Source organism: Sceloporus occidentalis, unplaced genomic scaffold, assembly GCF_023333645.1.
Source record: "Sceloporus occidentalis isolate IW3139 unplaced genomic scaffold, rSceOcc1.0.p SCAF_3, whole genome shotgun sequence".
Classification (NCBI taxonomy): domain Eukaryota; kingdom Metazoa; phylum Chordata; class Lepidosauria; order Squamata; family Phrynosomatidae; genus Sceloporus; species Sceloporus occidentalis.
Genome location: NW_028316983.1, coordinates 239,948,134 through 239,961,316, shown reverse-complemented (window position 1 = coordinate 239,961,316; position 13,183 = coordinate 239,948,134). Strand labels below are relative to the sequence as shown.

The 13,183-nt window shown below is 40.4% G+C and overlaps 1 protein-coding gene across 6 annotated transcripts in view; it reads right to left on the bottom strand.

Annotated features, from left to right (window-relative positions):
- The window catches only part of KHDRBS3 (KH RNA binding domain containing, signal transduction associated 3), a 140,092-nt gene that overhangs the window by 42,282 nt on the left and 84,627 nt on the right, over positions 1–13,183 (bottom strand). For all 6 annotated transcript variants that reach the window (XR_016280655.1, XR_016280656.1, XR_016280654.1 and 3 more), the window contains exon 6: positions 5,988–6,180. Coding sequence is in view for 3 of the 6 variants with exons in the window: in XM_089518008.1 (XP_089374134.1) it covers positions 5,988–6,180 (193 nt within the window). In the remaining 3 variants the exon portion in view is untranslated. The remainder of the gene's footprint in view (positions 1–5,987; positions 6,181–13,183) is intronic.

Sequence of the window (13,183 nt, the reverse complement as noted above, 5' to 3'; positions counted from 1 at the left end):
ATAAAATTCATTACGAACAAATTGACTTGTCATAAAATTATTTTAAGTGGACAAAAGTCTAGTTCCTACACCCACACACTTGTAGCTTCAAAATTTCTGGAAATTCTTTCTCTTTAACCTAACTCATGGTACCTAAAGAAATTAGATATGGGGCGAGGTAAGTATGAGAGGAGATACTCTTTCAGGTTTCTTAGCTGAGTAGTTCTCAAACGACATATGCGTGCTGTAATTATGCTCTCCACAACATATTGGGCCAAGCTGATCAATGGATGTATTTGGATGTTTGTTAATGCCTTTCAAACCAACTGTTTCTCATTAGATCTGTTTTTCCAAAATGCTCCCATGGCAAGCTCTGCCATGCTTACCAGAAACATCTGTTGAAAAGTGAACAAGTTAGGATTTAAATATTAAAATTATACATGTGCCCCATTGTTATGATAGCTCAAACAAGTCTGTCTCAAAGGTGTTAAAAATATCCTAAACTAGATAGCCTGGCAAAAGAAAGATAGTAATACTTCCATAATGGTAATAGGCATGGAAACTAATTTCAGAAGTCAGAGGTTTTCCAAAATTACTGAAATGACTAAACTAGAAATACAGGTAAGAAAAAGTTTATTTCTTTCCTTCTTAAAGAAATTCAGAATAGATTTTTTTTTTTGCTTGTTTGGAATTCATGTGTTTATTAATGGCAAGTATTATGCACTAGTATAGAATCACAGAATCATAGAATCATAGAGTTGGAAGAGACCACTAGGGCCATCCAGTCCAACCCCCTGCCATGCAGGAAATCCAATTCAAAGCATCCCTGACAGATGGCCATCCAGCCTCTGTTTAAAGACCTCCAAGGAAGGAGACTCTATCACCTTCCGAGGAAGTGCATTCCACTGTCGAACAGCCCTTACTGTCAGGAAGTTCCTCCTAATGTTCAGGTGGAATCTCTTTTCCTGTAGCTTGCATCCATTGTTCCGGGTCCTAGTCTCTGGAGCAGCAGAAAACAAGCTTGCTCCCTCTTCAACATGACATCCTTTCAAATATTTAAACAGGGCTAACATATCACCTCTTAACCTTCTTTTCTCCAGGCTAAACATCCCCAGCTCCTTAAGTCGTTCCTCATAGGGCATGGTTTCCAGACCCTTCACCATTTTTGTCGCCCTCCTTTGGACACGCTCCAGTTTCTCAATGTCCTTTCTGAATTGTGGCGCCCAGAACTGGACACAATATTCTAGGTGGGGCCTGACCAGAGCAGAATACAGTGGCACTATTACTTCTCTTGATCTAGACACTATACTTCTATTGATGCAGCCTAAAATAGCATTGGCCTTTTTAGCTGCCGCATCACACTGTTCACTCATGTTCAACTTGTGGTCTACTTGGACTCCTAGATCCCTTTCACACGTAGTTTCATTCAGCCAGGTGTCACCCATCCTATATCTGTGCATTTTATTTTTCCGCCCTAAGTGCAATACCTTACATTTCTCTGTGTTGAATTTCATTTTGTTAGCTTTGGCCCAGCTTTCTAGTCTATTCAGGTCATTTTGAATCTTGATCCTGTCCTCTGGGGTATTAGCTATTCCTCCTAATTTGGTGTCATCTGCAAATTTGATAAGTATGCTCCCAATTCTGTCATCCAGGTCATTGATAAAGATGTTGAATAGCACTGGGCCCAGGACAGAGCCCTGTGGGACCCCACTGGTCACTTCTCTCCAGGATGAAAAGGAGCCATTGTTGAGCACCCTTTGGCTTCGGCCGGTCAACCAATTACAGATCCATTTAACAGTTCCTTTGTCTAGCCCACATTTTACAAGCTTGTTTGCAAGAATGTCATGGGAAACCTTGTCAAAGGCCTTACTGAAATCAAGATATACTATATCCACAGCATTCCCTTCATCTACCAAGCTGGTAATTTTATCAAAGAAAGAGATTAGGTTTGTCTGGCATGACTTCCTTCTCTGAAACCCATGTTGACTTTTTGTGATTATGGCATTGCCTTCTAGATGTTCACAGACTCTCTGTTTAATGATCTGCTCCAGAATCTTTCCTAGAACTGATGTCAGACTAACTGGACGATAATTGTTGGGATCCTCTTTTTTCCCCTTTTTGAAGATGGGACAACGTTTGCCTTCCTCCAGTCAGCTGGGATCTCTCCTGTTCTCCAGGAGTTTTCAAAGATTATTGCCAATGGCTCCGATATTACATTTGCCAGTTCTTTTAATACCCTTGGATGGAGTTCATCTGGTCCCGGAGACTTAAATTCATTTAGATTAATAAGGTGATTTCAAAGTAATTTCAAAGTAACTAGGGAGTTCAGTGTGGGATGATGTGACTTAGTGGTTAAGATGCCAGTTCTGATGATCGGAAGATCAGAAGTTTGGCAGTTCAAGGCCCAAGTGTTACATGATGGGGTGAGATCCTGTTACTAGTCCCAGCTTCTCCTAACCAGTTCGAAAGCAAACGCAAATGCAAGTACTGTATATATGCATGCATAAGTCTAGAAATTTTAGCCAAAAAACTTGAGTTGACTTATCTGCAGGTCAATGTAAGTACTGTATCTTAACTCTTATTAAAAAAAAAAAAGGAATCGTTCCCAGTGAAATCTATGTTGGAAGCACTGGCCTCCCTCTACTAGCTCATCCATCTAGCCTTCAGGGTGAGCAAAAACAGTCATGTCTGCTGGAATTTTGTAAGTTTTTTTTTAATATTGTTTTCCTTTGCTCCATCCTTTGCTCCATATAATGGGACCTGTTTCATGCCCTTAAGTTTTACCGTTGGCTTATCCACGGGTCATATAAAAATCCATAATTTTGGCTCCCAAACCTGTCCTTGACATATATATGTGGTCGACTTATAGCTGAGTATATACAGTAGATAAATAGGTACCACTGTGAAAAGCTCTTACTGTCAGAAAGACTGTCAGAAAGTTCTTCCTAATATTGAGGTGGAATCTCTTTTCCTGTAACTTGAACCTGTTGCTCCATGTCCATGTCCTAGTCTCTGGAGCAGCAGAAAACAAGCTTGCTCCATCCTCAGCATGGTATCCCTTCAAATATTTCCTGGAAATAGTACTTGGATAGGGAACAGCCAATGAATGCCAGGTGCTGTATTTTCTAAATGTGATGCAGAGCTTAAAAGACCAGTCACTGCCTACGTGCTCACAAAGGAATAGGCATCATCTAAGAGTCAAGTACAAATGGAAAAGGGAAGGAACAGGGAGCTGAGTGTTTATTTTGGTGGGGAAAGGAAGCTCCACCGAACAGGTCCTCCTCTTAGCATGATGGAGCCGTGCAATAGCAATGGCAAACCCTCTCTGAAGACACTTGCCAAGAAAACCCTATGATCGGTTTGCCTTAGGGTCACCATAAGTCAAAAATGACTTGGAGGCACACAACATCACCAACAAGTTAGCTCAACATCCATTGCAATGAAGAGTTGCGCTCTTCAGGACCTCATTTTCATTTTAATAAAGGATGACTATACAACCCCTAGAGTAATGAGTCAAAAATTTAATATTATTGTCTGTTTTCTAGCCGGATCAATGTGTTTTGGGACCATTTGTATTTGATTTCTTTGAGGAGCTCAGAAGCATATTGAGTGTTATATTCACTGAACCTTCCAAATATCCTCATTGTACCTCTGAGATACCTATCACCAAACAGTAACTGGCATGAGTTAACTGAGTTGAAATTCTTGCTCGGGGAGAATCATAGAGTTGGAAGAGACACCAAGGACTATCCAATCAATGCCCTCTCATGCAGGAACACAGAATAAAAGCACCCCCAACAGATGACCAGCCAGCCTATGTTTAAAAACCTCCAAAGAAGGAAACTCCACCACTCAGCATATTCTACTGTTGAAAAACTCTTACTGTCAATGAAGTTTTTCCTAAAGTCTAGGAAAATTATTATTATTATTAAAGTCTAGAGATAATCTCTTTTCCTGTAATTTGAACCCAATGCTCGATGTACTAGGCTCTGGAGCAGCAGAAAACAAACTTGCTCCATCTTCAACATTAAGGTCAACCCAGGACACCACAGCTCTAGTCCACATTATCCTCTATTCCATGCTGAACAAACTAACAGGTACAGACTAGAAGGCAAGGATTACCAGTTTTTACAACTACAATTTTAAGAATACTTACGGAATATGCAGTTAGGATTTTGTTTGTGTTTAATTGTGTTTTGTTTGTTTACAGAAGCACTGCTGGAGAAATTATTTAATTCTTTCTTCTCATGCTATTTCTGTGCTGTAAATCATACCTTTAGTCATGGCTCAGATAAAGATGCTATAACTGTATCATACCTTTATTAACCTAACAGCAGCTTTGGATGCACAGGCAGAAAGGGTTAAGCCCCCACTTCTTCCAGCTTTCCTTCAGTATCAAAATTGGGGAGCAAAATAATGCATCTTTTTGTTTTACTTCTGCTTTGGCTCTTAATCAAAAGGCGTGGTAACAGAGGTGCATCATATTCTCCAGTGTGTGGACCAGGAGACATTCTTCTCCCTCTGTAACACTTGATCTCACATTCCACCACTGGTGCCAAGATCTTTAAGACAGATAAAAGGAAGTATACCCTAGCAAAGGACATAGGATGGATCTACACTGTAGACATAATGCAGTTTGACCCCACTTTAAGTGCTGTAGCTCTATCCTATGGAGTTCTGGGATTTTTAGTTTTACAAGGTCTTTAGCATTGTTTTTTGTGGGTTTTTCAGGCCATGTTCTGGAAGTTTATTCCTGATATTTTGGCAGCATCTGTTGCTGGCATATTCAGGGAATGCTGGCATGGAAGTGAGTGGGGTAGAGCCCTTGCTTGAGAGGAAGTGATTTGCATGTTAATCTCTGTATTGGTCTCACCCTGGGTGCTTTTCATTTGCACTTGTTGGGTCTTATTTTGGTGTTTTTCAGAACAAGTAGCCAAACTTTGTTTAATTTCAGGGTTTCCTCTTTCCTGTTGAAGTTGTCCAGGCGTTTGTGGGTTTCAATAGTTTCTCTGTGCATTCTGACCTGAAAGTTGTTGGCATGGTCCAGAATTTTAGTGTTTTCAAATAGCATTTTATGCCCAGGATTGTTTATAACATGTTCTACAGTGTCTCCCGTGTTTTTTCCTTCAAGTTTGAACACTGCATTTGGTGGTCCTACATAGACTTGTCCACAGCTGCACAGTATGCAGTAAACTCCTGTGGCCATGAGAGGGTCTCTCCTGTTCTTCGCTGAGCGCAGCATTCGCTGGATTTTCTTGGTCAGTTTGTAGATCATTTGGAGATTGTGTTTCCTCACCAGTTTCCCTATTCTGTTGTGATTCCTTTCATGTATGGTAAAAATAACTTCCCTTTTGGTGGTTGTTTGTCTTCACTCCTATGGGTTTTTCTGGGTCTGGCAGCCCTTCTGATGTCTCAGCTGGAGTCTTTAGCATTTTCTGCCAAAGAGTGCTGGTGCCTTATAAAATGCTAAATCGCAGGATTATTCAGGATGGAGCCATGGAACTTAATATGGTGTCAAGCTGCATTATTTCTACAGTAGATGATACCCATAATTAATAATAGAATTCAGTACCACAGGATGGAGCAATGCCCATCAGCTTGGATGGCTTTGAAGGAGACTTAGATGAAATCATGAAAAATAAAGATAATCAAGGACTACCAGCCATGATGACTAAACATCATTTCCAGGATTAGGCAACATGCATTTCAGTGGCAAGTACTACAGAACAGGAGTAAAAAGGTACTTATGCCTCACTTGCTGGATTCCCAGTAACAGCCAAGTGACCACTTTGTGAACAGAATGCTGGATTAGAACAAACTTTGGTCTAATCGTGCACAGTTCTTTTTATGTAAAGAAAAAACAATTGCACACACTATCAATAAAAAGTTCTTGGGAAGTCACTTGTTTTCCATAGAATTAATACATACATCACTGTTTTCTGGTCTTCAATAGTCTACTGACTTCCATAGAACTCCCCAGATGAACAATTCTAGATAGCTGTACTCACATATTCTCCATATGTATCCTGTGCTGGAGGTGGTGGAAGGGGTCGGTAGCCTGCAGATGGAGGAACTCCTCTTGCTCTGGGAGTCAAAATACCTCGACCACGAGTGATGGGACCTCTGCCAGGGGGTATGCCTCTGGGTGCTGGTGCCCCCCTTGGAACGCCAGTGGGTGGGGGTGGTACACCTCCACGGGTTCTAAAAATATGAATACAATTTATGGTACAACGTGACATTCAAATTCTTCCGTCCTTCCACAAGACTCAACACTGTAAACTGTAACTTAGGGAACAGTACTGAAACTTAGTGTAAACCAAAGTTCTGTCTATATTACTTTTTTAAAATGTTATAATCTGACATCCCCAGAGGCTCTCCTAGTTACAAACTACAATAAAATGCAAAACAAATACAAATCAAAAAGGACCATCATCACAATCAAACAACCAAAAAAAGCCACACAAAATTATAATCAGCTCTCAAAAGCTGCTCTGGTTGTGACCTTTCAGATATGAGTCAACAATGTTATAAATTTAATATTGACCTCAAAAAGACAAAAGAAGAGCAAATAACCTGCAAAGGAGAAATTAATAGATTAGAGTTGTTCAAGCACATTCTGTTTGCTATGAGATACAAAAAAACCTCACCACCATCCCTGTTATCAATCCTGCTAGCTGGACTGGACTAAGAGCATTTAAAAAGGAGAGCATTGCTTCCTCCTGGACCTGAACACATGGTCCACTGCAGTCTTTAGTGTTTTCTTTTACAGTGGATAGAGACAATTAGTGTCCTAACAGACAGCAGTTTACACGTTAGATCCTGTGCATAGGAATTGCATAAGAATTTAAACAAAAAAATGCAAATATATTCAGATATGGAACAATTGCTCTTGCTATAGTGATGCCCAAACATGTATTTCTTCCATTTAACTGCTTAACAATAAGTGGATGAGCAATAATGTCAAGAAGCCAACCCTTTGGCTGCTTCCCCACCTTAAAAGCACATTTCCAATCCCACTCACCCGCAAATATATCCAGGCAGCCCTAAGCATGTGCATTTAAATTTAAATCATTATAATAAATGCCCACTAACAAGGATATGTGATAGCAAGAGATGTTTGTTTACATAGTGGTTCTGCTATTTAATTGGCAGCTTCATCTGTAAAACAGCCATAAGCATCCAGGAGATAAATCAGCCACTGTTTGAAATTAGTATGCAAATACACCACTGATGGACTCATGAAATGTCTCCTTAATCTCAATAAGCAATCATCATCAAAAATCTTTTGGGCAGACAAAAACCTCCAGCTTCATCTACCCTCAAGCATGTAGCATGCATCAAGATGAATACAACGCGTTTCCAAATATTATTTTACTTGCACTTGCAAACATATTGGTTTTTCCTCCCCTAGAGTACCATGGCCCGAAGACTAATTTTAATTTGAAATGCATCCATCTTCTCTTGAGGAAAACAAATGGTAAAATTAAGTGTTCATAATATAGTGTAAATTAAGTGTTTATAATCTCTCCAGTTTCTCTAAACACTGGCTATATGGTATTTGAAACCATGCATCATTAATAATAATAATAATTTGTTTTATTTATATACCGCTATTCCAAAGATCATAGCGGTGAACAGCAAGTAAGCTAATTAGCAAGTAAGCTAATTTGCCCCCAACAGTCTGGGTATTCATTTTAGTGACCTCAGAAGGATGCAAGCCTGAGTCGAGCTTGGGCCCTTTTGCTGGTCTTGAACTCGCAACCTTGTGGTTTCGAGTGAATGGCTAATTAAAAATTATTCTGCTATTCAATATGTGGATCCTTGTGTTATATCCTGTATGAGAGCCAGCATGGTGTAATGGTTTGCGCACTGGATTATGACTCTGGAGATCAGGACTTGAATCCCAGCTCAGCCATGAAACCCATTGGGTGACCTTGGGCAAGTCACTCGCTCTCAGCCTCACAGGATGACAATAACAAACCCTCTCTGAAGAAACCTGCCAGGAAAACCCTATGATAAGTTTGCCTTAGGATCAATGTAAGTCAGAAATGATTTGAAGGTACACAATATCAACAACAAAACAGTTACAACATGGCAGCATCTCCTGACATTTATTTGCTAACTGTTCCTTATGTGGATCATTTCCTATCTGATGGAATATTTTTAACCCAGAGCCAGGCATAAATTGGGCCAATTTACACTATATACATTTTCCATGGCTCCATATGGTGGCTTGAAATGTGTGACGCGCACTATGGGCCCCTGTGAGGTGGGAGCCTAAGCCATGCAAGCACTGTAACTTTTGCATAAATATCAGAAGATCTAGATTAAAAAAAAAACAAAACTGTCTCAAGCATGGAAATAATTAGTTACAAGCACTGTAGGAACCATTAAGAAATTGTTCTCCCCCTTTTTTTCTTTTTGGATTGAGGTTGTAGTAGTGAAAGAAGAGGAGCTGTACTGACTTGAGATAAATTCCAGCTTCCATATTTGTAGAACATCCATGAAAAAAGGCTCCAAAATCTTTGTGCAAGCAGAGCAATGCAAACAAGTAATAAAGGTAATTTCAAGACTAGTGTAACAAGTGAGAATGAAGTCACCAGGAGTTACCTTTCTGGTGCACAAGTTATAAATTGTTGGGACACTTTATAGCAGCATGGATTTTGTAGTAGAATGTGTCCTTCTCATAAGACCTGGGTAACAATGGGAGTGTCCCCAAATCACCATTTTGCAGTAGACCTGCACCTTTAGAAATTGATATTCAAACCCAAACGTGATTCAAGATTTAAATATATAAATAACTTATATGCTGTCTTTCAGTTATAGAAAATCCAAAGTGAGTTCAAACTATTGTGAAAACTCATGAAATAAATAAAAATTAACCCTCACTAAGAGGATAACAAGAGTTACAAAGCTGCTTTTTACTGCAGCCTGTTAATTTTTCAGCTGGAAGCACTGCCAATTTAAGCCCCGGCTCTTGTATATACAAAAACATGTCCTCTATGTCTAATTAATATCCCCAGTCCTAGCAAAATTATCAGCCCCTCGTCAAGGTTTGCTATTGGAAATTTATATATATTATTAGTATTTCTCACCTTTAGTGCTAGAACAAGCCCATGAGTTTTCACAAGAAATTTCTACAATTTGAGCAAAATGTCTCCATGTCAAACAAAGCACTCTTACATACAGTAAGCACAGAAAGACTGGCTGACTTAACAAAAAGGGGAAACAAGCCATCTAATGCTTCTTCCTCTAAGACGAGGCCTCAGCCCTGGCTTACTCCCATTATTAAGTTTCTCCGGTCCTGCTCTAGAGCGGCCGAACGTCGTTGGAGAAAGTCCAAAGAGTGGGCTGATTTTATCCATTTCAAATTTGTTCTTTCATCCTTCTCATGCGCCCTCTCTATGGCAAAACAGAATTATTACAAATCACTGATCTCCGCCAATGAAAGGTACCCGCAACATTTGTTCTCCACCTTCAACTCTTTGCTTAAACCTCCCACTCCTCCAGTCTCTTCATCATTCCCTCCTAATGACTTTGCTAATTATTTCATCTCAAAGATCACCACTATTCGTTCTGAGATAGTCCCACCCGATTCTTCTTCTGCTCTTAATCTTCTATTGCCCTCGCCTAAAAAATTTTCTGTATTTTCTCCTGCTTCTTTGGATGAACTATCTACACTTCTGAACCCTTGCAAACCTGCAACCTGTCCTCTTGATCCACTTCCTACTCTTTTAATTTCTGTAGCTCCCTCTTTTCTGCCCTCGCTTCTCCATATCTTCAATCTCTCTCTCTCTACAGGCTCCTTCCCTTTGGACTTCAAACATGCTCTCATTTCCCCAATTCTGAAAAAAACCTTCTCTCGACTCCGCCTCCTTGTCTAGCTATCGTCCGATTTCTCTTCTTCCCTTTCTTTCTAAGGTTTTGGAACGAGTTGTTTATTCTCGCGGTCTTGAGTTTCTCGAAGCCAACTCCATTCTTGATCCCTTTCAGTCTGGTTTCCGCCCAAGGCATTCCACAGAGACAGCTCTCACTAAGATCTCCAATGACCTTTTATGGGCCAAGACTAATGGCCTTTACTCTGTTCTCATCCTTCTTGATTTGTCTGCAGCCTTTGACACCGTTGATCACTGTCTCCTAGTTGACATACTCTCTGACCTTGGGTTCTCAGACTCTGTTCTCGACTGGTTTAGATCTTATTTGTCTGGCAGATCTTTTGCAGTGGTTGCAGGAGGTCAGACTTCATCCTCTGTTCCCTTATCTGTTGGTGTTCTTCAGGGCTCTGTTCTGGGTCCCCTTCTGTTTTCTTCTCTACACACTGTCCTTAGGTAAACTCATTAGTTCTTTTGGTTTTTCCTACCATCTGTATGCCGATGACACCCAGTTGTATCTTTCTACCCCTGACCTTTCTCCAAGGCTTGAACAGCAAGTTTCATCTTGTCGACGCAGCTGTCTCGCAGTGGATGCGCCATCGGCGTTTGAAGCTCAACATGTCCAAGACGGAGCTTCTTGTCCTTCCTCCTAAGCCCACCCTTCAACACTCCTTTTCTGTCTCTGTGGACAACATTTCTATTCAACCAGTCCAGCAAGCCCGCAGTCTTGGTTTTATCTTTGATTCTTCTCTGTCATGTATTCCTCAGATCCAGACCACAGCCAAGGCTTGTAGATTCTTTTTATACAACATTGCCAAAATCCAACCATCTCTCTCTGCCTCTACTGCCAAGATCCTGGTCCATGCCCTAGTGATCTCACGACTCGATTACTGTAACATCCTCCTGGCTGGGCTTCCTCTTTGTCACCTCCGTCCTTTAATTTCTGTCCAGCATTCAGCTGCACGCATTATCACATCCACCCACCGCTCTGACCACATCTCTCCTGTTTTGGCATCCCTTCACTGGCTCCCCCTCCCTTTTCGTATTCAGTATAAGCTTCTGCTGTCGACGTTTAAAGCCCTCCATGGGCTGGCCCCTCCTTACTTATCAGACCTTATTTCTCCTCACCTTCCCACTAGGGCCCTCCGTTATGGTAGTCAAGGTCTGCTGTCTCAGCCCAGGATTTCCTCTGCCCCATCTCGGATTCGCCCCTTTTCACTCGCTGCCCCTCACTCCTGGAACCTTCTTCTCCCGCAAACAAGAGCCATCTCTTCTTTAACCAGCTTCAAAACGGAGCTGAAGACCATCCTGTTCAGAGAAGCATTCCCAGGCATTGCATAATTGTCACTTGCTTTTTGTTGTTCTTTTGTTGTCTGTTTTATTGAATCATTTCCTGTATTGCTATGTATTTTATATATATTATCCTACTAGAGGGGCCCCTTCCCCACCACCTTTCCCTTCTCCTTTTGTGTCGCGTCTTTTTAGATTGTAAGCCTGAGGGCAGGGAACCGTCCAATTAAAAAGATTGTATGTACAGCACTGTGTAAATTAACAGCGCTTTATAAATAAAGGTTAATAATAATAATAAATAATAATAAATTTTAAAAATCCATGCAACATTATTTGCCCTTATTTAGTTATGCAATATAAGCAAGTATTATTCTTGCAAATGGAATAGGTTATCAACACCAACAGAAACTATTTGTTAAGAAATTTTTGCAGTGTTTTCTTTCCACCTGCAAGAACAAGACAAGTAAGGATTTATATCCCTAGAATGAAGATATTACATTAAAGTCAACAATATCAAAGACAATGTACAAAGTCCTTTCCTTCATAATCATTTCTGCATTGACCCTATCTGATTTTAACATGAATTAACTGCAGCATGTTAACATGTGTAATGATCTGTTTTTTACTTAATGAGTTTTAATTATAACTTTATTATGTTATTTCTACATTATTTTTTGTTGCCTGAAGCCCTATTTTTAGTGGAAAGATGGAATATAAACAAAATAAATGCATCTGGGAAAACATCCTGGCCTGCTGTTCTATTAAAATATCTTCCTGAGAATGCTTTACCCTTCTCATTCCAGTTTCCTAGATTGTTCTAACTCCCCTAATGTGTGCAGACAGCTCTGAGAACTGATCCAATTTGTTTCAACCACTTTCATTTTCACTGGAACAATTGCTGATGTCTCCTTCACTCCTCTCTTATTCTCTACACTCTTTCCCATTAACCAGAAAGGAAATCTGACCACTGTATATTTTAGATAAATGTAAAACACAAAAAGGACTGCATTCCAACCTTCTTTCACCTTATTAACAATATGTAGTTGTTGCTGTATAAGGGGTCTGGTGGCTCAGCGGTTAAGATGCTGACTCTGACAACTGCAAGCTCGGCAGGTTGGCAGTTCAAGGTCCAAGCACTGTGGGACAGAATGAGTTCCTGTCACTAGTCCAAGCTTCTGCCAACCTAGCAATTCGAAAGCATGTAAATGTGCAAATAGATAAATAGGTACCACCTCAGTGGGAAGGTAATAGCGCTCTGTGTATAACTATGGAGTCTTCTTTGACAATGCTGGCTTCCTTGGCTTAGTAATGGAGATGAGCGCTGTCCCCTACAGTTGGACACAACTAGACAATCTTGTTAAAGGAAAACCTTTACCTTTAACTTGTTGCTGTATGCCTTTAAGTTGTTTTCGACTTATGGAGACCCCAAGACAACATTATCATGGGGTTTGCTTGGCAGGTTTCTTCAGAGGAGGTTTGCTATTGCCCAAGGTCACCCAGTGGGTTTCATGGCCGAGAAGGGAACTGAGAGTCGTAATCCCAACGCTAAAACTATCACACCATGCTGGCTCTCACAATTTCCAGATATAATAGGCCCTTGGTATCCTTAGGGTTTGGTTCCAGAACCCACTGTGGATACCAAAATCCCTCTATGATCAAATTCAATTAAATGCAACGGCACAGTAAAATGATGTCCCTTATATAAAATGGCAAAATCAAGGCTTGTTTTTTGAAACTATACAGTATATGAGAGAGAGTATTTTCAAGCCATTGATGGGTTGAATTGGAGGATTCACAGTGTGATGGAGTCTTCTTTAGAAGTTTTTAAACAGAAGCTGGATGAATGTATCATATGCCAAGGATGCTTTGGTTGCATTTCAATTTGAGAGCCATTAGCCATTAGGGCTGAAGGGCAGGATATAAATACCTAAATAAATAAATAAATAAATATTCCTGCATGGCAGGAGATTACACTGGATGGCTCTTGAGGTCTCTTCAAACTCTATGATTCCATGAATCTGTGGATAAAGAATCCGTTGATA